At 39.9% G+C, this 26,682-nt stretch overlaps 1 protein-coding gene across 17 annotated transcripts in view; it reads left to right on the top strand.

The window, feature by feature from the left end:
• DTNA (dystrobrevin alpha) overlaps positions 1 to 26,682 on the top strand; it is a 291,708-nt gene that overhangs the window by 221,405 nt on the left and 43,621 nt on the right. For 5 of the 17 annotated variants that reach the window (XR_006278860.1, XM_043507894.1, XM_043507893.1 and 2 more), the window contains exons 7-14: positions 657 to 762; positions 3,851 to 4,017; positions 6,603 to 6,727; positions 11,265 to 11,273; positions 12,078 to 12,158; positions 14,372 to 14,461; positions 23,238 to 23,315; positions 24,027 to 24,119. Coding sequence is in view for 14 of the 17 variants with exons in the window: in XM_043507894.1 (XP_043363829.1) it covers positions 657 to 762; positions 3,851 to 4,017; positions 6,603 to 6,727; positions 11,265 to 11,273; positions 12,078 to 12,158; positions 14,372 to 14,461; positions 23,238 to 23,315; positions 24,027 to 24,119 (749 nt within the window). In the remaining 3 variants the exon portion in view is untranslated. The remainder of the gene's footprint in view (positions 1 to 656; positions 763 to 3,850; positions 4,018 to 6,602; positions 6,728 to 11,264; positions 11,274 to 12,077; positions 12,159 to 14,371; positions 14,462 to 23,237; positions 23,316 to 24,026; positions 24,120 to 26,682) is intronic. The other 12 variants (XM_043507898.1, XM_038391230.2, XM_043507896.1 and 9 more) reach the window with 8 other exon arrangements.

Below are 26,682 nucleotides of genomic sequence, written 5' to 3'. Positions count from 1 at the left end.
ACAGGTCTTAAACATTAGAGTAAGATTTGAGTTAAAAAAAATTCAAAAATGCTCGTATCCCATTCTTCAAAACCAAAAAGACTTAGGTCATTTAGAAGTCTCAGCCTCACTGAGGAACAATAGGACTTAAACCTCTAAGTGTATAAGTCACTTTTAAAAATGGAATGTATACACTGTTGAAAATGTTAATCACTGTCTTGGTCTTTTCATTTTTTTAACTTTGGTAAATACTGGAGTGGTGTCTGTCACTCTATGGATGTTAATGGCTTTTTGTTTGACACATGTGCATTAGATAGGACCAATGCCATATAGTAATATGGACAGGTTGGGAAACGGATGTATTCAGGAAGGATCTTTGGTGTTTTGGGGGACTAGCTTTAGATCAGAACCCTTAAAGTGAGTGATTACTTAATAAATGGCATCAACTCCTTCCATGAAGAGAACTGCTGGTTACAGGTGGCAGACATTATAACCACTAACACCTTCATCTTCTGTTTTTACAACCTTTGGCAGTGTCACTTTCTTCTCAGTTTATGGCTTGAAGTTTAAGAACTTCATTTCTTCATTCCCAAGTGCTTTTATAAAAACATGTTCAAGTCACCCTGATTTCTGTGGTTACTGATTTTTTTTGTGTGTGTTTGTGTTTGTTTGAGCAGAAAAAAGTCACATTAAATGCTTTCTTGGATACTCTCATGTCTGACCCCCCGCCACAGTGTCTGGTCTGGTTACCACTCCTGCATCGATTGGCAAATGTTGAAAATGGTAAGTGATGGCTGCTCACCAAGTTTAGTTAAAGAATAGCAGTTGCAATGGGGACACCTAGGCTATATACGATGAGCTTCTCAGTTTATGGATGACATAAGAGTTACTGTACTGAGGTTATTGATTCCGGGTGCCATCTTATAGCTGCTAATCAAATAGGATGGCTTACTGTCACTCATTCCACTTGTAGCCTTGTTTAATTTTTTGCTGTGCTCTGGAGTTTGTCCTAATTTTTTCCTCGCTTTCTATGCCCTGGATAGCCAGAGAGCTACAGTAGGTGGCCCACTTGTGCCACACACACGTTTGGTAAAATCAAAGACCGTGACATTTATTAGCTATGACATAACAGCACTAAAGGAGGAACAGCAAGGCAGCTGCTTCCCACACAATCTACCTGGCAGGCTAAGTCCAGTGCAGGTTGTAAACTAATGGCCACAATGTCCAACTCGTCCTTAAGAGGAGGCTACTCCTAAACACCTCCCTGCAAAACAATCTATCTAGGAGACAGGAGCAAGAAACCTTAGATCCAGCCTTCTCTTTTTTTTTTTATGTGAAGGATGTGGATTTAATTGAGCAGGTACCTCTGAACCAGACACTGAATCACTCCCCTGGTTCTGAAATGCATAGATTCAGAGATTTTAAGGTCAGTGTGGACCATTTTGATCATCTCATCTGACTTCCTATATAACCCAGACCATAGAATGCCACCCAGTAATTTTGGTATCAAACACACAACTTCTGTTTGGGCATCTTGGGAGAGGTAGGCAGGTAACCACTCTGCTCACAGATATGCACATCCATTGGTGTAACCCCACAAATATAGGTTCCGTAGCAGAATGCAGACCCTGGCGCAGCACTGAAACTGTAGTTGCAACCACAGGAAGGACCCCAGTACTGTGGGTACATGCCATCTTCTCTCCACCCCTCCAAGCCCTATCTATTTTCCCAAATAGTTCTGGCAGATTCCTACATAGTTCTCTTACACAAAACCATCTACTTCTACTGTGCACAATGACCTGTATTTCAACCTTAAACAGGAAAAGGATACTGTGACAAAGCTCTGTCCTTGCCTCCATGGGTCCCGCGTTTCCTGGCGGATTTCGCTAGCCTCAGAGGCTCACTGTGACCCTCCACATAACTCTTCTCTCTCTAGAGACAAGGGTCACAGTCTACTGAGCCATTTTCATCATAAGCCAGCAAGCGAGGTGAGGAGAAGTTATCCTTCCTTGCACAGTCTCTGTTGTCTCCCAGTCTCAGTGATTAATCAGGGGGCAAAGGTGGGCAGGGAGCCCAAGCCCACCCTCTATTCCAGGCTCAGCCCAGGGACCCTAATAGTATCAGCTATGGTAGCTGACCTTTTAGAAACATGACATGTACAATTCCCTGGGCTACTTCCCCCACAGCAGCTCTCACTTCCTCAAGCTCCACTCCACCCTTACCTCGGGGCCTCCTTCCTTGTGCCTGATATGGTGTGTACAACTCAGCCTCTCCAACAGCGCAACTTCTTCCCACAGCTCCTGACATGCACCCCCACTTGACTAACTGGGAGGCTTTTAACTAGTTTCAGCCAGCTCCTGATTGGCTTCAGGTGTCCCAATCAACCTAGCCTTCTCCCTGCCTTCTGGAAAGTTCTTAATTGGCCTCAGGTATCTTAATTGACCTGGAGCAGCTGCCATTTCACTTATCCTGGTACCAGGGATTTGTTTAGCCTGGAGCTAATACAGCTATCTCCTACTACTCTTCCATAGCCATCTGGCCTTGCCCCGTCACAATACATAATAGTAAGGACACTTTCAGTGTCTGAGCAGAGTACACCTGCTTCTAACATGGTATTTCCTCCACGTGATTCTTACGGGGAGTTTGACATCTAATCCTTTGCAAATGTCATTGACAATATATCCTTTCATGTTGTGGATCTAGAAGGAATGGAAGATATAAAACCCAAGGAAACATGTTAAGCCTTTTATTCATATTGTTAATTGAATGTTTAAATATAATCTTCAAATAACAAACAATTTTGCTTCCCCATATTTCACTTGGTAGGCGGGGGGGGGGGATCTTCTCTCTCTTTTGAGATTCTCTGTCTAATGGCTCAGCTGCTAGCTCAAGGAGAAGACATGTTTGAAAATAAATTTAAGAGCCTCACTTCCTTAGTCAGGAGGGACGAGGGTTGTTGTGCAGAGGATTTTCTGTTATTATACCAGAGTTCATTGGGAAAGCGTTGCCAGCTCGTTTCCTCTCAAGTGCTCCCTCCCAGCTGTCCACAGAGCATAACTGGAGATTCAAAGGGGGATGCATATATGTATTCAGTTGCAGGTAAATATAGTGTACATGCTGCAGTGTGCAGAGACGGGCAGCGGAAATGGGAGTGCCAAGTGGGGGGGAAAACACAGTTCGTAGCAGCATGAATAGTAGAAGATGCCATAGATCAGCCTAATATTCTAGGGCAGCACTTCCAGGTGACATCCATCCTCCTTATTATATATTTTTGGTTGGAATGGTGGACAAAATGGAGCCTATTCTTAGGGCCAGATTTGCAAATGTGGGCACTAAACATTGAGTGTTAAATCCATATCCATCTATCTAAATGTGGTTAGTTAACTACATCAGCCGTAGGTGATTAAAATAGGTATCTAGATGCCTTTATATAGATTTAGGCACCTAACTTTAGGCACCGTGATTGAAAATCTGACCCCTGACCCTTAGGCTCACCAACCCAACTGCTAATGATAACAATAAAAACCTATTAGAGCAAGGTAGATTTCCTCCTAATTTCCTCTGTAATAAGTTCAGTTTGCTTTGTAGTTTAAACATGTTTCTGAGGCTGTAGGAAGGAACTGTGCATGTTGCTTCAGAAGTGATAAAGGATTTGGAGTTGGGAATGAAGCAAGTGCAGTTTGTACCATGGAAGAAACCCACAAAAGACTTTGAAGTTTTCACACACATATTTTCCTCCGCCTAAGACCATGAATGGCATTTGATGTTGAAAATTACTTCTAACAAAGGAAGGATTCAGTCACCATGTGGGGCTTCATTCTTATCTTGTTCTTATTGTTTCTTTTGTTTCTTAAATTTATCTCCCCCGCAGTCTTCCACCCTGTTGAGTGTTCCTACTGCCACAGTGAGAGCATGATGGGATTTCGCTATCGGTGCCAGCAGTGTCACAATTACCAGCTCTGTCAGGACTGCTTCTGGAGGGGACATGCTAGTGGTTCCCATAGCAACCAGCACCAAATGAAGGAATACACATCCTGGGTAAGGGAAGGTTCATGCATTGCTGCAGACTGTTTGAACTCCAGCAGTCAGAGAGGGAATCCCAAGGATGGAGTAGGAATTGGCCAATTCAGTCATTTTATATAGCAAAATATAAAACTTTGGTGGCCAATTTAGATAAGTATGGAGAATCCACAATTGTGGTCCTTGTTCACCATTAAGCTCTGAGACAAGAATTTCTTTTCTGAGCGTGGATTTGAGCAGTCTGACAGTTTAATACTGTGCTGGATGTCAGGACAACTGCAGGAGGGTGTTGGAATATAATGCTATTTTCACAGTAAGTTTTCCGTTTTTGAAGGACCCATAGTTTACTGTTTGTTAGCCTTTCTCTCTCTTTCTCTGATTCATAGGCTAATGATTACATGTAAATGAAATTATGGGGACTACTGAAGTATCATTCAGCTGTCCATGAAATCTTTTCTTTTTTTAGGAAGTAATTTAAGTTTGTGTGTGTTCAATATATATGTATTATGTTCCCATTATAATAGCATTTGAGTACATTAACATAATTACATCCATAATAAATCATACAGCCTATATTAAGTAACAAAATAACCACCCACCTTTACATCATTTTAAAAAAAATCCACCGCTTATACCCAGCTGGCACAAATGCTTCACCAAATAGTTCAACTTCTCCCTGAAATCTGGGCTCTAGCAGAGCCAAAGGTGAAGCAAATTTCCAGCAGAGGTCCCATCACTAAGAACATGCCATCTTCAGAATTCAAATCTGGGGACTGTCAGCAGAGGCACTTCAGCTGATCTTAGAAGTGTCAGTGGTGCATTGTAGATGGAGAGGAGTGGTCTTTTAGGCAGGAAGGATGCAGACCACGGTGTGTGTGTGTGTGGACATGTGTTTGAACCTAAGTTTTCAGAACCATGTTTAAAACAATTAAAACTCTGCTTCTGTGAAAGTAGCTGCCTGCGTGATGATGATGTTGCACAGAACAAGCAAGGGTTAACTATAAAAGAAATACACTGTTTGATCAGTATGCCAGGCACATGACTCTACTCTGCCTCAAAATAGATCTAGGTGCACAAATGCCCGCTGGCTCTCACTTTGTGGACATGGATGACTTGAGTTTAGACTCTGGATAGAAAAGTACATGCCACCTGGGATCTTTTTCTCATCCCTTAACAAACAGTGTATTTGTGGAATGATGTATCTTGCTGTAGGAAGTGTGCTGCAATGGTAGGGAAGGAATCTGGTCATTTCACTTGAAAGCTGTTTCAAAACTTTGCCAGACACAATAAAAAGCGACATATGAATACATGTATAGTCGCCCCTATTACCCAAATGTTTTTTTACTTTCTGACTGGAATATTTCAATTCAAATCTGAAATTGCCTTACTGCTGTGTACATGGGTGTTTCTTTCAAAGCAGATTTGATAACAATGGCCTTACCGCTTCCTGTGTATGAATATTCTATATATTGGGCCTAATCTTAAAAATTAGGTACATGCACGCACCTGGGGTGTACCTAACTCATGCAAATATCTTGGGTGCGTGTGTAAATTAGGGATGTCCAATAGAACTCAATTATGGTGAATTCAGAGTGAAACTCCATTTATAATAGAGTGAGAGTCCTAAATTGTTCAAATTCATTGTTGTGTTTAATTTATAATTCCAATAATAAAAATAATTAATATCCTTCCTTGTGAGGATCTCAAAGCACTTTAAAAACTCTAGCAACTTAAGTTTGATATCCCTTTTTGATCGGAAAGTAGTATTACCCCCATTTTACAGATGGAGAAACTGAGTCCCAGAGAGATTAACTGGCTTGTCCAAGGTCATGCAGGAAATCTGTTGCAGAACCTAGAGCAGAACCCAGCACTCACAGCCCTATGCTACAGTCACACAGCCATCCTTTCTTCACTTAAAATGAAGCTGTTATCTGGGGATTACTTCACTATAAAAGAGTTTCACTATATATAATATGTCATTATGTTTATAAAAACTGAAGATGTAGCTGTCCTAGTGCTTTAAAACTAACATTGCATTGTGTTGCACTGTGAAGACTTGTGGGATCCCAGGATTCAAATGCGTGGTGTTGACACAGTGAGAGCAGAGATGTTCAGTTTTTTGGGAAGCAATGAAAGCTTATCAGTCTCTTCTTTTAGCTTTCTGTCTCCAAGTCCATGAAACTCCATCAGAATTGTGTATGAAATTTCATTTGCCCTTATTGTAACAGAGGCAACAGCTTCTGAGGCAGACAAAAGAACTTTAGATTAAAACATCTAAAGAATGAAGAAAGCTAGTGAAACAACTAGTGAGGAGGAGAGGGAAGGAATATAGTGCACTGGCTTGTATGCATGCCACTACCTTCAAAGAAACAGTGTCTCCTAGGGCCTGATCCAGAGCCCACTGAAGACAATGGGAATCTTTCCATTGACCGAAACTGACTTTGGCTCATTAGACCCCTAAAGAAAGGAGTGGAGGGAGGAAAAAGTTAAGAATATATGATTGTAAGTGGTAAGATTTTGTTTTGCACTTCCTATAGTTTCAATGTAGCAACCATTTGCACCTTATTTGTCCATATTACTTTTACCTTCCTTGTTCCTCCCAGAAATCACCTGCTAAGAAGCTAACTAATGCACTTAGCAAGTCTTTAAGCTGTGCTTCCAGCCGTGAACCTTTGCACCCAATGTTCCCTGACCAGCCTGAAAAACCTCTAAACCTGGCTCATATTGTGTAAGTATCTGTGTGCTGTAGAGAAAGTAACATTTGTTCCAGTTGACATGTACAGACTGTGTATCTCCAATGGCTCTGGAGGCAATGCATGATGACTGTTTCATGTCTCATGCAATGAATCAACTGCTTTATATAAAATCACAAGAAGGGGCTTTCTGTTAGCATGACTTTACCTTGGTGGTCCCGGCCACATTTAAACTATTGAAAAAACATATGGATAATGGTGATACAGGTGACACAGATATGGGACACAGTCATAAGTGGGGAGAGAAGAGAGTGAAAGTAGTTAAATTTTGTGTAGTTTTCGTGGTTTAGTAAATTTAGATATATTCACGATTCAGCTCTCTGGATTTATTCTCATGAGTCTCCAAACTTCAACATAACGCTGTATTGTCTTGAACTAAGGTATCAGACAAGAGGTGAAATCCTGGCCCTCTTGAAGTCAATGGCAAAGTTCTCAATGACTTAATGGAACCAGAATTTCACCCAAAGCCTTAAAACAATGCAGCTGAATTTTCATCTTATTCTAATCTTGGATTACAGTTTATTGATCCTTTTTAAATTTACTCAATACTGTAGTTTGTCTCTAATTTTTCCTTTTCACTCTTTTTTTTTTATTTAAAGTTTATCAACTAGTCATGCTTTCCTCCTTACCGGTCAAAGCAGAAAGAAGGCTAGATTTGCATACAATGGGGAAATTGCCACTTCAGATGACATGCATTCATTGAAGGGCCTCCATCATCTGCGCTGGTGGTAGATCATATATTTGTCATCTGGCTAGGTGACATTGACTTCTCTAGTGACCTGTGCTTTCTTAGTGTCATTTGACTTGAAAGTGACACGTTTTCCCAGGAATTCACAGCAAAACTAAAGTAACAATTGGAAAAAGGTTCCAAAGCAATTAGATGTGCTGAAATGATTTTAAAGACATTTTATTTTAAAATACTTCTCATGAAAAGTGCTGCAAGCATTCTTTTAAAAAAAAAAAGTGTCAGTCTTTTAACCACCTCCATCATGCTGCTGACAGAAGCAGTGCAGGCAAAAACCATAAAGGCTGTGGGAACCCTCTATTAACCTGCTTCGACATTTTAAAACTAAATCATGCTGATGATAGTCTTTGGGTGATCATAATGAGAGTTTTCCAAGGCAGCACGACTGTCCCTCTTTTTTAAAATGTGAGGTATCTCAGACAGATGTTTAATTTTGTGTGATGGTTACAACTGATTATCTCTTAAAATAAATGTACTGCTTTTATCATAAGGATAGAATAGTGGCATATTGTACCAAGAAACAGAATTAGATGGATTTGCTCAGATACCATGGTGATCAGCATGGTATAAAAGCCGAGAGACATGGATGGATAGATAATAATTTCATATGCAGAAATTGGACATACATCAGAGAGATAGAAAGAGAGATCATGAAAGTAAAATTACAGCTTCTTCCTCGTGCTATCTAGAGTTTTTGATTGTGGGACATTAATACTGGCTCCAGTAGGAGGATCTACCTGTATTCTGACATGGGACAAGGTAGATGAAATAGTATCTTTTGTTGGATCATCTTCCAACAACTTGGTCTAATAAAAGATAGATATATTACCTTGCCTATCTTGTCTCTCTTGTATCATGGGACCAACATGGCTACACCACCACTTCAAACAACAACAATGAAAAGCCTTTTAAAATCTGTTTCACAGCATGATTGTAGTACCCTGCAGCAACACTGCAAACATATATTCTTAGATAGCAAATAACATGTATTATTATAAAGGAATTCAAACAAAGATAGGGAAGGGAAAGATACAGTAATTGAATAGGATTTGTTCCAAAATCTTTGCTGTAAAATTAGGACCTAGTCTTCATTCTAAATACATAGATATAATTTAGTGTGAATGGATATGAGGATGAGAGACCATCTATTTTGTTTTATGGTACAGTTTCTCATTGTTAAATTGAAAGCAATATAACTGTATTGAGTATAATGATACATGAATGAAAAACCTGCAGGTCGTGGAAATAGGAGGATCTACAGTGTAATTCACATAAATTAACTGAGGGGTAAGATATGCTACAGTAACTCATTGAGAATATCTTCTTGCGGGCATGATTTTATTTTTAAATATAATAGAAGATATAAGGTATCAAGAGAAACAGATCTGGGCAAGAATCCAAGTAAAGGGATTTTTTTCCATATACATTTAATGGTAGACTTCCTATGACAAAGGAGTCCTCTGTTCTCAATAGTTGCTACTTTAAATAAGGACAAAGACCTTCTGTATTGCTGTGATTTTTTTTTTTTAAAATGGTAGTAACCCTCCTTTTTCATTGGTCCCCTTCTGATCTTGGAGTACACAGAGCCAAAGATCTATCTAATTTTTCAATGTTATGGACCCAACTCAACATTTATAAATAAAACTGCAATATAAGGCAAAACATATCAAATATACATGTCTACAGACCATTCACAATGATGCAAGAAATAATAATGTGTGTTATGATAGTCCTAGAGGGGGAATCTCATGACTGAGATTTAAGCTGATGCAGGGACTTTTTTGTGGTATTTTTGTCTACCACAAACATAATTGCCAACCAAAAAGCCTCAAATATAAAGAGATTCAATAGCATAAATAGCATCATGGTGAGATTCTCAAGTGCACTCAACAGTGGTCTGCCTTTGCTCCCACTGAAGCCAGCACTGAAAACTTTCAGAAATCCCATCCATAATTTTGTCATTTAGTATGTTGCACTATATACTACTCCTGGGGGCATTCTGTGCCAAAAAATTTAAAAATTCAGCACACAATATTTTAAAATTCTGCAAATTTTGTCAAAACAACATTACATAATCACACCAGTTTCAATTATTTTGGTGATTTATTTCAAAATACCTGTCAGCAAGTATGTCTGTAACAATAGAGACACACACAAATTTCCCCAGGAGTGGAGAGTTAAAGAAACCCCTATGATAACCCAGTTCCTGTTTCTCTGCCCCCTACCCCCAGAGCCCAGCCAGGGGGCCAAACACCCACAACCCCTCCCCTCCAGAACCCAGTCGTGAGGTCCCCCCAGCCCAGATAACAGCACCCCTCCCTGCAGAGCCCAGCCATGGCGCCCCTAGCCCAGACACCCACCACCTACCCCTCAGAGTCCAGGGAGGCAGAGGGAGAAACAGCCTGATGCTGAGTCTCGGGCTTGTGTGAAGTTTCCTGCGTGCCACTGTCTCCTTCCCTCAAGGCGTGTGGAGAACTGCAGCTGCCAGGAATCCTCTAACTCCCTCCTCTTTCCCTGACAGTGTCGTCTATGTGTGAGCTGGGCTATGCCAGGTCCAGGGACCTCAAGTGGTGGCCAGCAGCACTGCAGCCCATTTCTATAGGGGCAAAGAAACTTCTGCAAAATTCTGCATTGGGCAGTGGCGCAGAATTCCCCCAGGAGTAATGTATATAGGTAGATAGGCTTGGCAGAATTTTATTTTTATTTTTTTATAACAACTAAAAATATTGGTGGTTTATTTTTAAGCATTTTTTCCTATTTTTATCAATTTACATTTTCCCACGGTTGTGGGAAATTAAAGAGGGAGACAACAATTATTTAATGAGAATAGATATGGAGATTCAAAAAGTTAGATTTGTCACCATTAAAACACAAATTCTCTACATCACATGTCAAAATAAACAAGGTAAATATCCTTAAATCAAACTCTAATAAATTCTCAAGCAGAATATTTCTTACTTTGCCCATCTGTAAATTTTCATCATTATAGATGGAAATATTTTTGTTTGTTTGTGTGTACAATAAAATTGACATTTACCAATGTTTCTAATCTAATCCTTCCAAGCTTACATATAAAGCTGTGTGAATATCTGATGTATGTTTTTGTTTTCCTTGCAGTATCAAAAAGTAAACAAAAATTGTTTGAGGTCAAATGAAACACTTTGTCCAACCCAAAATAAAACGTGTTCATTTTTTTTCAGCTTTTTTGAAATTATTTTTTTAAAATAAAATGTAAGTAAATTTCAAAATCAAAAGTCATTTCAAATAAAAAAAATCAAAACATTTCATTCTGAAAATATTGAAATGTTTTGGTTTTTTCAATTTTTTTTGACATTTCAACGAATATGACTTGTATTGTTCTTTTAATACAAGACTGTTCCATGTTCATGGGTCAACCTCTATATACTCAAAGTTGTAAATTCCATAAACAGCTGCAGAGCTAAAAAATGCATCCAAGATTAGAATTTGTCCTTGATTTTCTAAAAAGTCTGCTATACACAGCTCTATCACCCCAAACGTCCACTTTGTGTATTTAAACATACACACAGTGTTAAAGCTGAATTTGAGAAAAATGATGACAAATACTCTGCAGAGTGCGGCAGTAGCTGTAAGGAGCTCACCCTAGCAAAGCCTGAATTGGTTTCAATGCCAGTTTTCTTGATATGAGAATTGACAAGAAAACAATGGCCTGTTTTTATCCATATACATTTCAAAATGCCATCTTCATTAATGGTCTCTTTTTTTCAATTTCATTTTGGCTGTCAAAGAGATACCTGGTAAGTATTTTATTCTCCTTTAGTACATTTTCATTGTTGATCACAGAATGTTTAGCAGAGTCCAGCACCAAGTGTGTAATAATCTTTGAATAGTCCAGTGTTTTCATTGTCCAGATAAAAAATAAAATGCAGAATATATATAAATCTCATGTAGCTGATATGAAATGCTAACTAATACTGCTGTTCACTGGCACCACATAAATTTCCAGTTTAAAATTCCTAGGCAATTAGTATCTTACCAACTAAGCAAACTGCAAAAAGCTGAGGTTTTTTTTTTCACCCTCGAATTTCAGTTTCAGTAACAATAGTAAGTAAACCATATCAGGCAGAAAAGTCAATATTTTTTTTTTAAGTTGACAATGGTCCTTTAAAGTGATTACAGTACATTATTTTATAGCCGAGATGGGGGCAGGGGTTTAAAGTCTGTTGATAGACTTTTTTTTTTTAGACACCATTTTTGTACTAATTATCTTTTATGGGGCATTTCAGTGGGCTTGGTAAAAACTCTGCACAATAAATTATTTTTCCAGAGTAGGAAAAAGAATCAAGCAAATGGCTCAAAATGTGCTTCAGAACATATAAAAACCTGATGTTCATCTATCTCTGTCCTGTTATGGCTTTTCATCCCCTGTTTTTAAAAGAAACAAATAACCCTTGGATGCATGGAGTGATTGGTTATTTATAGCAGAAGATATTTGCTGTCCATTTACCGTGAGCAAGACTATCATTAATCTGTGTAAATACTGTTGCTGATGGTTTGTTAAATACAAATAAAATATGCTTAGCTATTTTGCCTTCTTTTAGGCCTCCCAGACCTGTAACCAGCATGAATGATACGCTATTCTCCCACTCTGTTCCCTCAGGAAATACTTTCACAAACAGAAGGTGAGAGCTCATCCTTTCTTACTTTTTAAAACAACTCACGTGAATGGAAAATAAATCCCCGATTTGTTAGGCTCTTTGCATTTTACTCAATGAAAATGTTAGTAGAACACTGTCTCAGAAATATTCCAACCTTTTGTGGATTGAGTTTGTTATTCATATGGGAAGGCCACATTTTAAATGCGTGCCCCTGAATTTGGGCACCCAGTTCCACGTTGGCATGCTTACATGGGCACTTACGATGCTACAGTGCATGTTTGGGTGCCTAATTTTCATTGTAAATGCTCAAATGTAGAATTGGGTACCCTGATCTTACATGCTGATGTTTGAAAATTGGACCTCAGATCCTAAGTCATTTGGCAGCGGTGGGCAGGGAGTAGAAGTTGGAATGTGAGGGTGTACATTGCGTTAAGTTAATATACTAACTTGTTATCTTTGGGGATCTGAGTTAAAATTTCAGCAATGTCACTAATGGAAATGAGTTTAGTGTTCTAATTTAGATCACAGAAACTCTTTGAAGGATAAGTAAAAGAAAAAAGAATTCCTTGAATTTTTAGTACACTGCATAATTAATCTAGCAAGCATTTAAAATTTTGCGTAGGGCTTATAAAAGTTGGTCAGGGTAGTTTTTATGTAATGTATAGAGAGTACGTTTAGGATCCATGGATATGTTTCTTATATCCAGTGTTCACTCATTATTAACTAGAGATGGAATTGAGTCAAGACCACCTGGAACAAGCACCCCTGAATTGGGGGGGAAGTTCAAATCCAGATCTGAACTTGATAACTTCATTTATAGTATTCATTGCAAAGCCTTGTAACATAGAATACCAAATGGAATAAAACTGCAGCTACAGATTGACTCAATCCCCCTATGGCCCAGAAATGTAGTTTACGATTGGTACTACTCTGCATATATGGTAGTGACCTCAAGGCTTCTGATTGGCTCACTCATACAGCCAGTAGAGGGCAGGGCCATGTTAAGTCAGTGTTTGGAAAGATGTTGAGACATTCCTTTACCTGTTAAACAAATCAGAGAGGTCCCTTCCAACCCTGATATTCTATGATTAAAGGCCACAACAAAGAACAAAGTGTCTTGAAATAGGGTGGCCCTTTAGGAAACAAAGCAGAAAAGAACAGTCTAAACACATCGTTCCCAGAGAAAAGGGTATGTAACCCCATACATAGTTATATGCCCAAGCAGTCAAAATATCTGGGCAGCATTTGCTACCAATTACATAATCTACAGAAAAAAACTGTAAGTAAATGGTCATAGTCAGGATACTGGAGGGAGAAGCACTCCTCGCTCTAATGGGGAAGGTAAGCAAACTGTAACCTTTGGCTGCATCTGATTGAATTGCTCTTGCTTTATGTTTCAGTGCTCAGAGACCTAAAATTACCAACTATAATCTTGGTAACATAGGTATTCATGGTTATTCTTTCAGGACTGAAAACAAAGCCATAGTATACCACACCACAATATAGTCTCAAGAATAAAGATGTTTTGCTCTCTTAATTAACTTTTTGTTACCTGTAAACTATCATTGTTACTAAAGTGTCTGCAGCCACCAAGAAATCACAATGCTCAATCGGCAACATAGGGTGCATAGTATTTTAAGACGGGCGCCCAATAGATGATTTTTAGTTACAATATTTACAGTGGTATTCATTTTACCCAGAAGGAATTACTGATACCTTTTTTGCTTTAGTTTCTTTGGTAATTCAAGTCCTTGTCTTTCATTATCAGGATCAAATGAAGGTACATTGCTGGCACTTTAGAATTCCTTTTCTCCTGGAGGAAGGGAGTGTCCTTTACACATGAAATCAGGACTTATCAATGGAAAATGCCCTGCAGGACATGAGGAATTTTAAAAGCCAGAGCTCTAGATAGACAGACCTTTTGGTAGGTGGGTAATATGGCATCTTTCTATTATGAAATGTTCTTGTGATGTCATGGACATTCCTGGTTATTTTAGAGTTAACAATGCCCTGAAATGTAAAATAATATCATATATTAAGCCTCTCATAACTTTTTGCATTGCAATTTGTTTTTGTTTTCAACTCTAATTCATTTGAATCATCTTTTTTTATTTTGTTTTAAAAACAGTATTCTCTCTAAAATGGTTGTGAATTGAACACACTGAATCCACTGTCAGCATGCTACTTTGTGTATTTGCGTAAGATATTAACAAGGTTTCATTGTTTGAATTATTCAGGTTACTTGAGAGTATAAATGTAGCCAGTCCTGTAGCTGATGAGCATTCTCTTATAAAGCTGTATGTAAATCAGCTTCACAACAATTCACGGTCAGTATGAGAACGCTAAACCACTAATCGCTATAATTCGGTATCTGATGCACTAAATCATTAGCAATTTAGCAGAATTACCAAAGATATTCTTAAAGGAGGATCCTGTAGGGATAGAGGACTTGCGTGGTTTTAATTAGACTTTGATTAAACTTCACACTGGCCTTAGACTTTGCAAAGCTTTTTTGCTTTTGCACAGCACAAATCTTTCAAATGTTTTAATAACTCTAAATAGGAATATCTACTACACATGTATTTTGTTCAAACGGACCTGTATACCTTTAAATTTCCATCTTCAGTATGTACCGCTGCTTTTCCACACTCAACAGGAGCCTGAAAGAGAAGCACATAACATCAACCATCCCAAGTTTCACAATGAGCCTGTTCTTCCTCTTCCAGGGTTTTTGCTTCTGGTGACTTCTTTGGATCAATTCCACAATACCCCTTTCTCCTTCCCCTAGTACCCTCCCCCCGCCCCCGTTACACCAAACAGGAATATTTTGCGTTCCTTGTCAAATTGGTCCACAAAGGGCGAGATCCAAATCCTAATGAAGTCAATGGGAGTCTTTCCACTAAAGTCACTGAACTTTGGATCAGGCCCAGGTGCTTGATCACCACACCCTTCACCATTCCCTCTCATTTTAACAATCTGAATGAGGCTTTGTTTCATTTGGTACAAAAGAAGGAAGTGGTGCAGCTGGGCAAGACCAGTCTCCCAAATTGTTTTCTGTGGAGTATAGTCACCTCTCATTTTCTGAATCCGTCCTTGAGCATCAGCTATTCTTCGGGGAGAAAGCATTGGTTCTGAGATGCTGCTTTTCTGAATACCATGTTCCTCGATCCATATTAGAGGAGTAATAGTATCTTCACTCATTCTCTTAGGTTTTGTTATTAGTTCCCTGGTAAAATCAGCCCTCATTAGGGGAAGTTTTTTCTATCATGCATCAAAAAACAGGTTTTGAAAATTCTGTTTGCAAGTCTGCCAGCTTAATACTAAATAGTTAGGTTTCAGAGTAGCAGCCATGTTAGTCTGTATTCGCAAAAAAGTAAAGGAGTGCTTGTGGCACCTTAGAGATTAACAAATTTATTTGAGCATAAGTTTTCGTGAGCTACAGCTCACTTCATCAGATGCACAAAAGCTCACGAAAGCTTATGCTCAAATAAATGTGTTAGTCTCTAAGGTGCCACAAGTACTCCTTTTCTTTTTTTTGAATACAGGCTAACACGGCTGCTACTCTGAAACCAGTCATTTTCAGTATTCCCTTTGCAGTTGTTTCAAATATTTCTATTAGTGTGCAAGCACTCTCCTTCAGAACCAGCTTCTCATTTTGCTCCATCCCCCAGTGCATCTAGAATCCTGAGTACATGACATCAAAGTCCTTTGCTTACAGAAATGAATGTGGCATCATACGTTCATCACTGTCATCCTAATTGCTGGATTAAATGAGACAGAGAAAATGCACTGGGAAGGAGCAAACCTTTGTTAAAGAAAAATTATGAAGAACATCTGAAAGATAAAATAAAAAAGATAAAAAGAAAAAATTTTCATTGTCTGCTATTTGAGATGGGATCGAGCCATGAAGTTTGGATTCATAATCAAGCTTTCCCAACATTCAGAGGTGTTCAGATTCAGGTTTTTGATTCAACCAGTTTTCAACTGATCTGTTTGTTAGTTTCTCTAAGCCACCCCAGAACAAAAGCCCCTCTTAGATTCATTTTAAACCGTCCTAGTTTGGGCCACAATGGCCAGGTGAGAGCAGCAGCTGAAGTAGGCCTTATGCCAGCTGTGAAATCTGTCATAAGATACATTTTATAGCTACAAACGGCACCATTGGTGGTATCAAAAATACTGTGCTCAGCTAATTTTTTTACTATTCTTTGTGCAGTGCAGGAGCCACATTCAAATACCATATTTTAAAAATAGGGAACAAATAACCAAGCACACATTGTGACATCTGATATAAACAGTCATTAGTTGTGCTGCCAACTTACAAATAATTAAAACCACAAGTCCTATATTTTCCTTGCTTGGCTAACATTCTTTTGTGGTGATCTGGGGCTAGCTGGAGGGCTGCAAAATAATTTAGTGCTTCACTTGTAGTGCAGTAATCAGGGAAATGTTAATGTACAGTGGGAAATACCCATATAAATTCAATGAACTGAATATCTGGCCTAGTCTAAAGATAAGTAAATTGGGCATTACAGAGCCTGTTGGCCAATTCAGGGTGGATAACTTTAAACACTGTTTCAACTTAATTAAAATCTATTTTTTTCCTTTGAGTAGCTCTGCACTCTATCTGCGGTCTATTGGTGCTGATCCAAGGTGTTCAGATACCATGGTGAGGGGTGCAATGGCTCTCTTGCTCTTTCTTTCTCTGTATATATCTATATCCCTGGAATTATCAGTGTACAGGGCTTGGGGAAGGGGCAAATACCAGAATGATTAACTACATTTTCCTCCCAGTAAGTTGTTCCTTCTTTAAAAAACTAGGACTAGAGTGAATGGGAGCTAGTCAACACATTATGATTAACTTTAAATTGGCTGCAATTGTGTGTCAGACTAAAACTTTTCATGGTGGTATCAGTTGCCCGAATCCTGGATGAAGTCACAGGGTAATTACTGTTGAGTCATTGTGGCAGGTGCCTCTTGTTAACCCAAACAGGATATAAAAGGTGTTGGATAGTCCCTCTGGGCAGAAGTAATTGGGGCAGACAAGGTCAAGTACAGACATGTGCAAGCATGCACAAAGGTTAGGCTAAGGTATATTGGCTACCCGTGATGTCTGAGTTACCTCCTTTTGGAGGTCTGGTCACTTGAACTATCTACAGTCTTTAGATGTTCTGTTCAACACAGGGTGGAAATCCTCTTTCAAATTCTCTGGTCAAATTGGCCAACAATCAGCCTGCTGATGGAAAGGTTTGTAAATTCTGATTGTGTATATAGCTAAATACAACCTAAAAATGGTGCCATCTGTGTAAATGAGAGATCATTTAGGAAGTTACTTCTGCTCAGAATTAGGTTTTTACCCCTCCTTTTGGTGGAAAATCATTTTTTGGTTACTCGTTTTCCTCTCTTAGCAAACTCTGTTTTTGTATTCAGTGTTCTTAGCTATACTTTATAACATATGGTATCCTGGAGTTCTCAAGCATGTGTATATATTTACTGGAAATCCAGTACTTAATAATTTCACAACTTCCGTTGTTGCTCATGCTTCTTCACACTGACGCACCCTGTGCTGCCTCTCTTCTACTAAATCTATCTGAGCAAATTTGGAGAGTTGAAGTGGATGTGTGGCTATATATACATACTGTGTACTAAGATACCTATGCTAGATAAATGCACATCCTAGATATCCTTTCATCTATACGTCTACTGAGGGAGATGAGAGGATATCTGGGTCCTATATTTGTCTAGCATATGCAGAACAGAACACAGTACTTCCAAGATGAATGAAAAGAGATAGAAAGATAATGTAGTGTACTGTATTTTTTGATAAAACATGTGATTTGTGTAATAAGGAGGGTGGGGACGCAACCAATTTGAAATCTAGTGAATTTAAAAAGATTTAGAAGTTTGGTTTTCTTTTACCCTTGAGTTCCACAGCTACTGTTGTGTGATTTTTGCAATTACATTTTCTTCTTTTTACAAATGTTTTTCTCTTCCCATTGTTGTGTAAAAGCCTCACATATGTGGGAAACTGACAGACACAGGCCGCCTTGTGCAAATCCTTAAACACATGAGTAACATCACTCTTGCAAATGTGCACATTTTCAGTGTGTCTTTGTGTTTGCAGGACCAGGCACCTAACTGGCTATAAACAAAGGGCCAGGTTCTCTCCCTATCTTCTGTCCACTTTTCACTGAGTAAGAAGGGGCACAAAGTGGCAAAATCTGGCCCTAACTGGCCAACTGAGAATTCTGCTGGCATAGGGGAGCTCTCAGCTAGTATAAAATGACATACCTTGTTCTTCTGCCAGTTGCCTCTCCCGATCCTGATGTAGTCAGAAGGGGATGTACTGGAGGTAAAGTGGAGTTCACCTGCACTTTGCCTGTCTGAACTGATATAAGGTCCCTTGAAAACCATAATCAGCTGGGGTAAGTTAGCACTTCGGCACTTGTGAAAGTATCCCTCACAGCCTCAAGTTGGCCTCTAAGTCTACTTTCCCATTTTGCACATGCAAAAATAGGAGACACCTGTTTTGTATTTGTGAATCCCACGTCTGGCTCATGAATTATGTAGCTGGGCATCCAGCTGCCAATTTCCCTGTGAAAAATGGGTGTAAGCTCACTTTTATAGGCAAAATCAGTTGTGCACCCAATAGTGGACACCCAGAATTGGAAGCTGAAAGTTCAGTCCTAAGACACTTTTTGGGGGCTCTGTGGTGCTTTTTAAAACATTATACTTCTATATGGATGATCTAAATAAGAGAGTCTTCTGTGGACCCTCTGGCAAGCCCTGGGACAGGGAGGGCATCAAGGGTGGGGCTGCAGCATATAGTATTGCATAGATTTTAGTTAGTGCTGTGGCTCATAGGCAGTGAGAGACAGGCTGCTGTAACTTAGACAAACTTCCTCCAGGGAAGTGTAAGTTACACTGGAGGCTTCTCCAGCCCCTGGAGCAGTCCCGTATTGGGAGAGCACAAAGATGGCTTCAAGCCACCCTGGGCTGCAAGTTTTGTGCTACCCCTCTTAGTGATGAAGCACAGAATCTCACCACTGAGGGGGTGTTTCAAACCATGTTAGCTACGATTTTTAAAAGTATCTTTTTGTCATCTAGACAGGGCCAGTGCATGGAGAAATCAAGTCATGTCACCATGTCATGGCTAGAAATCCCCCAGGGCAGTAGGTCACTAGAATTTCGCCCAGGGTTATTCCCTCCAGAAGGGTAAAAAGAGAGGGTCAGGAACTTCTCTAGCAATATCAGTTACTGCCATTTCAGGTGTTCTACGAAGTGGGTGTAAGTTCGCTTTTGTAGGCAGAATCGGTTGTCCACCCAATAGTGGGCACTCAAACTGGAAGCTGGAGCTGAAAGTTTGGCCCTAAAAGATTCACTTCAGATGTTCTACTAGATGTTTTTAATAAAAATAATAATTACAATTAGCTGCCATCTTTCAGAACCTCAGAAGGGGAATTTTTTCTTGTTCTTTCCTTTGACAGATGATGATCATTGCTGTGTTTTAGTGCCAGCACCTGCCCGTTATATAGTCATTTTGGAACAGTATTGTTCATTGTCATTGCTTTGCTGCTGCTTTTCTTACATCTGACCCAGTGAATGGTAAAACAGTTAGGGTGCAGTTCTGTCTCCAGTTAAGTCAATGAAAGTTTTGCTGTTGACTTCAGTGGAACCAGAATTTCATCATTAATTTTCTCAGATATCTAGTTCTAAAAGAGTTAGGACAAAGGGCAGAGCTAGTGCAAATATGTATTTTTGTCAAGATGACTGGCAAAGGGGGTGGTGGAAAAGTTGATGAAAGCACAGAGTTTAGTTTTCCATAATAGATGAATGCTTCATCTTTTGAGTTATTGAGTAGCATGGTACCATTTCTGTCCTTTTTAATGCATTTTTTTCTTCCATAATTGGAAATGAAATGCAGTGAAAATTGTAGCCTTCCAGGGTTTATCTGGAATTTTGGTTGAAACTATAGTAAAGAACAGAATTATTAGACATGTAGATTAACACAATTTGTTGGGGAAGAGTCAACGCTGCTTTTGTAAAGGGAAACCATGCCTCTCCTATCTATTAGAAATCTTTGAAGAGGTCAACAGACATGTGGACAAGGGTGACCAGTGGATACAGTATATTTGGACTTTCAGAAAGCCTTTGACAAGGTCCCTCACCAAAGGCTCTTAAGGAAACTAAGCAGTCATGGGATCATAGAATCATAGAATCATAGAATATCAGGGTTGGAAGGGACCCCAGAAGGTCATCTAGTCCAACCCCCTGCTCAAAGCAGGACCAAGTCCCAGTTAAATCATCCTAGCCAGGGCTTTGTCAAGCCTGACCTTAAAAACCTCTAAGGAAGGAGATTCTACCACCTCCCTAGGTAACGCATTCCAGTGTTTCACCACCCTCTTAGTGAAAAAGTTTTTCCTAATATCCAATCTAAACCTCCCCCATTGCAACTTGATAAGTTGATAAGAGGGAAGGTCCTCTTATGGATCAGTAACTGGTTAAGACAGGAAGAAATGGGTAGAATACATGGTCAGTTTTCAGGATGGAGAGAGATGAATACTGGATCTGTACAAAATATTCATAAATGATCTGTAAAAGAGGTGGCAAAGTTTGCAGATGATGCAAAATTACTCAAGATACTTGAGTCCAAAGCAAACTGCGAAGAGTTACAAAGGGATCTCACTAAACTAGTTGACTGTGCAACAAAATGGCAGATGAAATTCAATGTAGATAAATGCAAAGTAATGCACATATAAAATGATGGGGTCTAAATTAGCTGTTACCACTCAATCACAAGATTTTTGAGACATTGTGGATAGTTCTCCGAAAACATCAACTCAGTATGCAGCAGCAATCAAAAAAAGCTCACAGAAAGGGATAGATAATAAGAAACTAAATTATATTGCCACTTATATAAATGCATGGTACACCCACACCTTGAATACTGTATGCAGTTCTGGGTTGCCCCATTTCAAAAAAGATTTATTAGAATTGGGAAAAGTACAGAAAAGAGCAACAAAAACAATTAAGGGTATGGAACAGCTTTTGTACGAGGAGAGATTGAAAAGACTTGGAATATTCAGCTTGGAAAAGAGATGATTAAGGAGGGATATGATAAAGGTTTATCAAATCATATATGATGTGGAGAAAGTGAATAAGGAAGTGTTGTTTACTCCTTCACGTTACTCAAGAACAAGCTGTCACCCAATGAAACTCATAGGAAGCAGATTTAAAACAAACAAAAGGAAGTACTTCACACAACGCACAGTCAGCCTGTGGAACTCCTTGCCAGGGGATGTGTGAAGGCCAAAACTGTAACAGGGTTCAAAAAATAATTGGATAAGTTCATGGGGGATAGGTCCATCCGTGGCTCTTAGCCAAAATGATTAGGGATGCAACCATATGCTCTGGATGTCTCCAAGCCTAACTGCCAGATGCAGGGGATGGATAACTTGATGATTGCCCTGTTCTGTTCATTCTCTTTGAAGCATCTGGCATTGGCAACTCTCAGAAGAAAGGATACTGGGCTAGATGGACTGGTCTGACCCAGTATGGCTGTTTTTATGTTATGTTCTTTATAAATATTCCATTGGGGATTGTGTAAACATTTAAATAGCAAACAATTTTCCTGATGTGCACAAATGACTTGATCTAGATCCCATTCAGACTGTCATAAAGCAATGAAGTTAGGGTCCTTGAAAACATTCCTTAATTGTAATCCTTTGAAAACCTGATGAGTGATGACTTAAACTTCCGTATGGGAGCTGATAGAGTGGTGGCAGAGTGGGATAAGACCAGTCTCAGGGAATGATTAATTTGTTGTACAGTTGATATTTTTACACTCCAGATCATCAGAACCTTGTCTACTCAGATGTACCACAAGCGGCTGACCCTTTGAGTAGCATTGCTGCTGTTCTTGGAGAAATTCCTGCAGTGCATTACTCACAGACAGACACAGACAGTCTTTGGTCCGAAGATGCCTGAATGTCAGTAGCTGGACCCCAAAGAAGACTGGTGACTAATTAAAATGGAGAGAGAAATGAAATAATTTTCACAAAAAATGCAACAGCATGAGAGAGGAACTAAAATTTAAATCTCTCCATTTTTATCCAGTATCTTCTTTTCTTCCCCAGTCACTCAAGTATTTCAGCATCAGGAAATTACTGTGACCCTTTAAATACTTAAACCTAAAAAGAAAGCATGACTGACAAATGGATTATAATGAAAAATAGCAAATATATTTGAGGACATAAAAACATAGTATTTCTTAAAAATTTAAATTGGAGCTACCCCACAGAAGGACAGATTTAATTAGATGTAGACACTTCCTTCGCTACTTCTACATTGAGATCCACATACAATACTTTTGGGGACTATGCCCATAATCTCAGGATTTAAAAACTGACTCCTGTCTTCCCTCCTTCTTGGTCAGTGACAACCACTAGTGCTACCTTTGCTGACTTGGGGAGGTGCATGTCTTCACCATATGCTCCACATATAATAGCAAATAAAGAGAAAACTTAATTCAACCGGAATCATCCCAGAAATACCCACATCATACCAGAAATACCTGGCCATTGTAGAGGAATTTTCCCCACTTGATGTAAAGGCTTGGTATGCTAAGATTCAGCATCAAGTGTGTAGCTCAAATTTCACCTGAAACTACAGTAGCCTCCAAACAGCCATTTTTAATTGAAGCTTGTTTTGTTAAAAGAAAAGGAGTACCCGTGGCACCTTAGAGACTAACAAATTTATTAGAGCATAAGCTTTCGTGAGCTACAGCTCACTTCATCGAATGCATCCGATGAAGTGAGCTGTAGCTCACGAAAGCTTATGCTCTAATAAATTTGTTAGTCTCTAAGGTGCCACGGGTACTCCTTTTCTTTTTGCGAATACAGACTAACACAGCTGCTACTCTGAAACTTGTTTTGTTAGGTTCTTCCCTTGCTGTAGGTATTATAGTTTAGAAGGGGAAGAACCTCGACAAGCTTCTGGCTTTTGGTTCAGCTCAAGGCTCTTGAATGAATTTCCCTGAACTGTCCTTTAATGAACTGCAATAGTCATTGTTTACCCTCTTCATAGTTCTCCTGTCTTATTAACTAGCTCTCCTTACAAGAATAATGAAGTAGAGCAGAACAAATTGCTGGCTAGGGCTGCTCCAGCTTTCTTGAAAGGCAAAGGGTAAGTTAGAGAGTATATTGGTAGCTTGCACTAACACAACTACAGAAAAAATTCTTCCGTCTTTCCCTCACTTCTTTTAATCTAATGCACTTTTTTCCGCAAGAAAATTACAATATCTCTATAACCTAACTAACCCACTGAACTAAGTAGGCTTTGTTTAAATGCATATATTTCTATACCTATTATCTTGATCTGACACTTCCAAACATACCTAACTCTTGATTTCAGTTTGTTAATCATGTGTGTGCGTGTGTGTGTGTGTGTGTGTGTGTGTGTGTATATACTACATAAATTATTTTTATCTATATAATGTATATTATATATATATACTACCTAATAATATATTAAAATTGGCAAACTTCATAATCTGTACTATTTTTAAAGTAATTTTCTTTATCAGACTACATATGGCATGATCCTGCCTGGTGATGAAGCTCCTTCAGCTCCCATTGACTTCAACAGGAGTTGAAGGTGTTCTGCATGTTCTAGCAGGTTCCCTCCATCTTGCAGGATCGGTTGCCTAATCAAGTTCAATTGTACCATTTTAAACAACTAGAGTAAATAAGAATTTCAACACTTTAGTTTTTTTCTAAGAACAATTATTGCTCATTTTTAAATTCCCATTTCACAGTCTTACTTGCTCCTGCTTTTTCTGTTTGTTTCTCTCTGTCTGTCCGGATCACACCCTTTTTCCCCCCAACCCTGTTTCAGGTTACAGTACAGCCTCGATGTTGCAGACAGGCTGGCCGATGAACATGTACTCATTGGGTTGTATGTCAACATGCTCCAGAGCAACCCCTCACGGTTAGTGCAGGTTTGGCACCTTTGGGGGTTCTTTGGCAAAGGGACATTGATCTGCTTAAATTAAATCACAGCCCAATGCACTTAGTATTTTCTAACAGCTCTAGCAGAAGCAGATATTTTAAAAAATTAATCCAAAGAGTGGATGTTTGTGCTTTCAAGACAGGACTCTCCTCCCAGTGCTGGCGGGTCATGGAATTGCTAGCATTCTTTCTAGGAATGTTAAAGAGCAAAGTACTGTAAATATTTGCTTGGCTAAAAATTACCATGCAAACTGGCTTGTGACACTATTTAGTAGTCAGTACTATACTTGTTGATAGTACATAAACCTATCCACACCAGTGATTTAGAAGTTTTCTCCTTTTCAAGGAATTTATTTTTGTGGTGGCACATAATGTGCAGTTCCAGTTTATTGTGTAAGTGAGAAACGGTGGTGGTACAGTCAAAAATAGGAAATGGATTATTAGCTCATCAGAGGAGGAGCCTTTTTTCAGTTGTCTGTATACAAGTCAGCCATTCTTCTTAAATCTGGCTGTCTTCTGCCATGTCTAAGCCTGTGTCTCTATATTTTTGCCATTATCTCTAACTCGGAGAACAAAGTATGGCCAGTTTTGAAGCAGGTAAGCTGCATATAGCTCTTTTCTTCTGCCTAACTAAACATTTAATGCTGTGTCTACCCAAAAATATCGGCTGCCATCAGGATTGAGATGGTAGCCTCACCACAGGCCAGCCTAGGGTGGGGAAAAGCTGGCCTGCTGTGCGGTGGCAAGGAAACCTTCATCCCTGCCACTCCACAGCAGGAAGATGGGGAGGAGTTTAATATGCAAATAATTATAGATTCTTCTTTGAGTGCTGGTCCCTATTTGTATTCCACACACGTGTGCGCATGTGCACCGTATGCCTGAGACTGGAAATTCTTGCAAGTAGTGTCTGTCCACGCCTGCCCCCTGGATCTCCTCATGCTCAGTACCAACAGTATAAAAGGAGGTGCAGACTATATATATAATTCCTTCTTACTGTTTTACGGCCTTAATCCTAATCCTCTGTGGCTGGATTTACCCTTGTAATGCTTCTGTCTCTGTAAATATAATTGTACACAGTTGGTTAGTGGTTTCATCATGGTTTCTATAGTATTCTCCTAGTTAATGTAGCTTAGTATTTTCTCTGTCCCCACTTTTGGAAGCAGGACTATGCCCAGAATCCCAGGATTTAAAAAGTGACTTTACTGATTTAGGGAGGTGCATGTCTCCACCAAGTGCAATATTTGTTGCTCCTTCCCACCTCAGACCGAAGAGCATAGAGGGAAAGGGCTCTACTCCAAGTATTTCATCGTTCCTCCCTAAAAAAGGGGAAGATGAAGGCCCATTCTCAACCTATGTCAGCTAAATATTTTATTCACCAATTAAAATTCTGCACGGTTACACTGGCATCAGTAATTCTCTCCTTAGAAAGACATGTTTCACAGATCCTGTCATCAAAAAAGCTTCCTTTCATGTGGACATGCACTCACCCCCAGAATGTTCCTCAGATTTTTGTTGGGACAGGAACACTGTCAGTTCAGGGTACCCTGTTTGGGCTGGGAGCAGCATCCAGGGTCTTCATGAAGGTCTTCTCATCTGTGCTGCTACCACTGAGATAAAATGGCTAAACCATCTTCACATACTTTACTCCAGGGGGGAATTCTGCATCACTGCGTGTGTGCAGAATTCATGTCCCCTTCAGATTTCTTTGCTTCCCCGCAGGAAAATGACTTTCTGAAGGGGAAGCAAAGGGAAGATTCGAGCAATCTCCTCCTCCTGCTCCTCCCCAGCAATGTGGGCGTGTCATTTTGGGCACCTGGAGAAGCTGGCAGAGAGGTAAATCACTGCAAGGAGAGGTGCAGGGGGGGAAGGCAGGGCTGGGGATGCCCCAGCCAGTGGCTCCTACTCTTTGCCAGGCTCATCTCCTAGTCCTGGCTGGGCTGGGGCAGACAGGACTTGCTCTTCCTCTGAAATGAGTGGCCGTGGCCAGATCAGACCCACACCTAGAAATCTCCCCTGGCTGCAAGAAGCTCCGCACACACACACACACACACACACACACACACACACACACACACACTCCCCACCCCCGTTGCTCCTCAGCCACACGGGCAGAGGTCACTGTATGGGGAGGTGCTCCCCTGTCCACCCAATCCCTTTGCATCTGGACCCTGTGTACCAAGACACCATCCCCTACCGCTGAACCCCCACCCTGCTGAGCCTCACCTCCTGCAGTCAGACCCGCCCCCCACTGAATGCCATCACCCTTTACCCAGACCACCCCTGCCAGTGAGCCCCCCCCCCCGGTGCACCTGGCATAGAGGGGCAGGGCCCGGAGGCCTTTCTGAGGCAGGCCTGGCCCTTGCTCTGTGTCAGGGTAGGTGCAGCCCCATCACTGAGTCCATGTCCCTGGGGGGAGGTGCAGACTGATCTCCCACCTCTGGGCAATCAGTGGTCTGTGCTCCCTATTGCCATGCTGAAGCCTCCACATTTATTTATTGACAAAATTTGCAGAATTTTAAAATATTGTGCACAAAATTTAGGTT

The sequence above is a fragment of the Dermochelys coriacea genome, chromosome 2, assembly GCF_009764565.3.
Source record: "Dermochelys coriacea isolate rDerCor1 chromosome 2, rDerCor1.pri.v4, whole genome shotgun sequence".
Lineage (NCBI taxonomy): Eukaryota > Metazoa > Chordata > Testudines > Dermochelyidae > Dermochelys > Dermochelys coriacea.
This window is presented reverse-complemented; position numbering and strand designations above follow the sequence as displayed.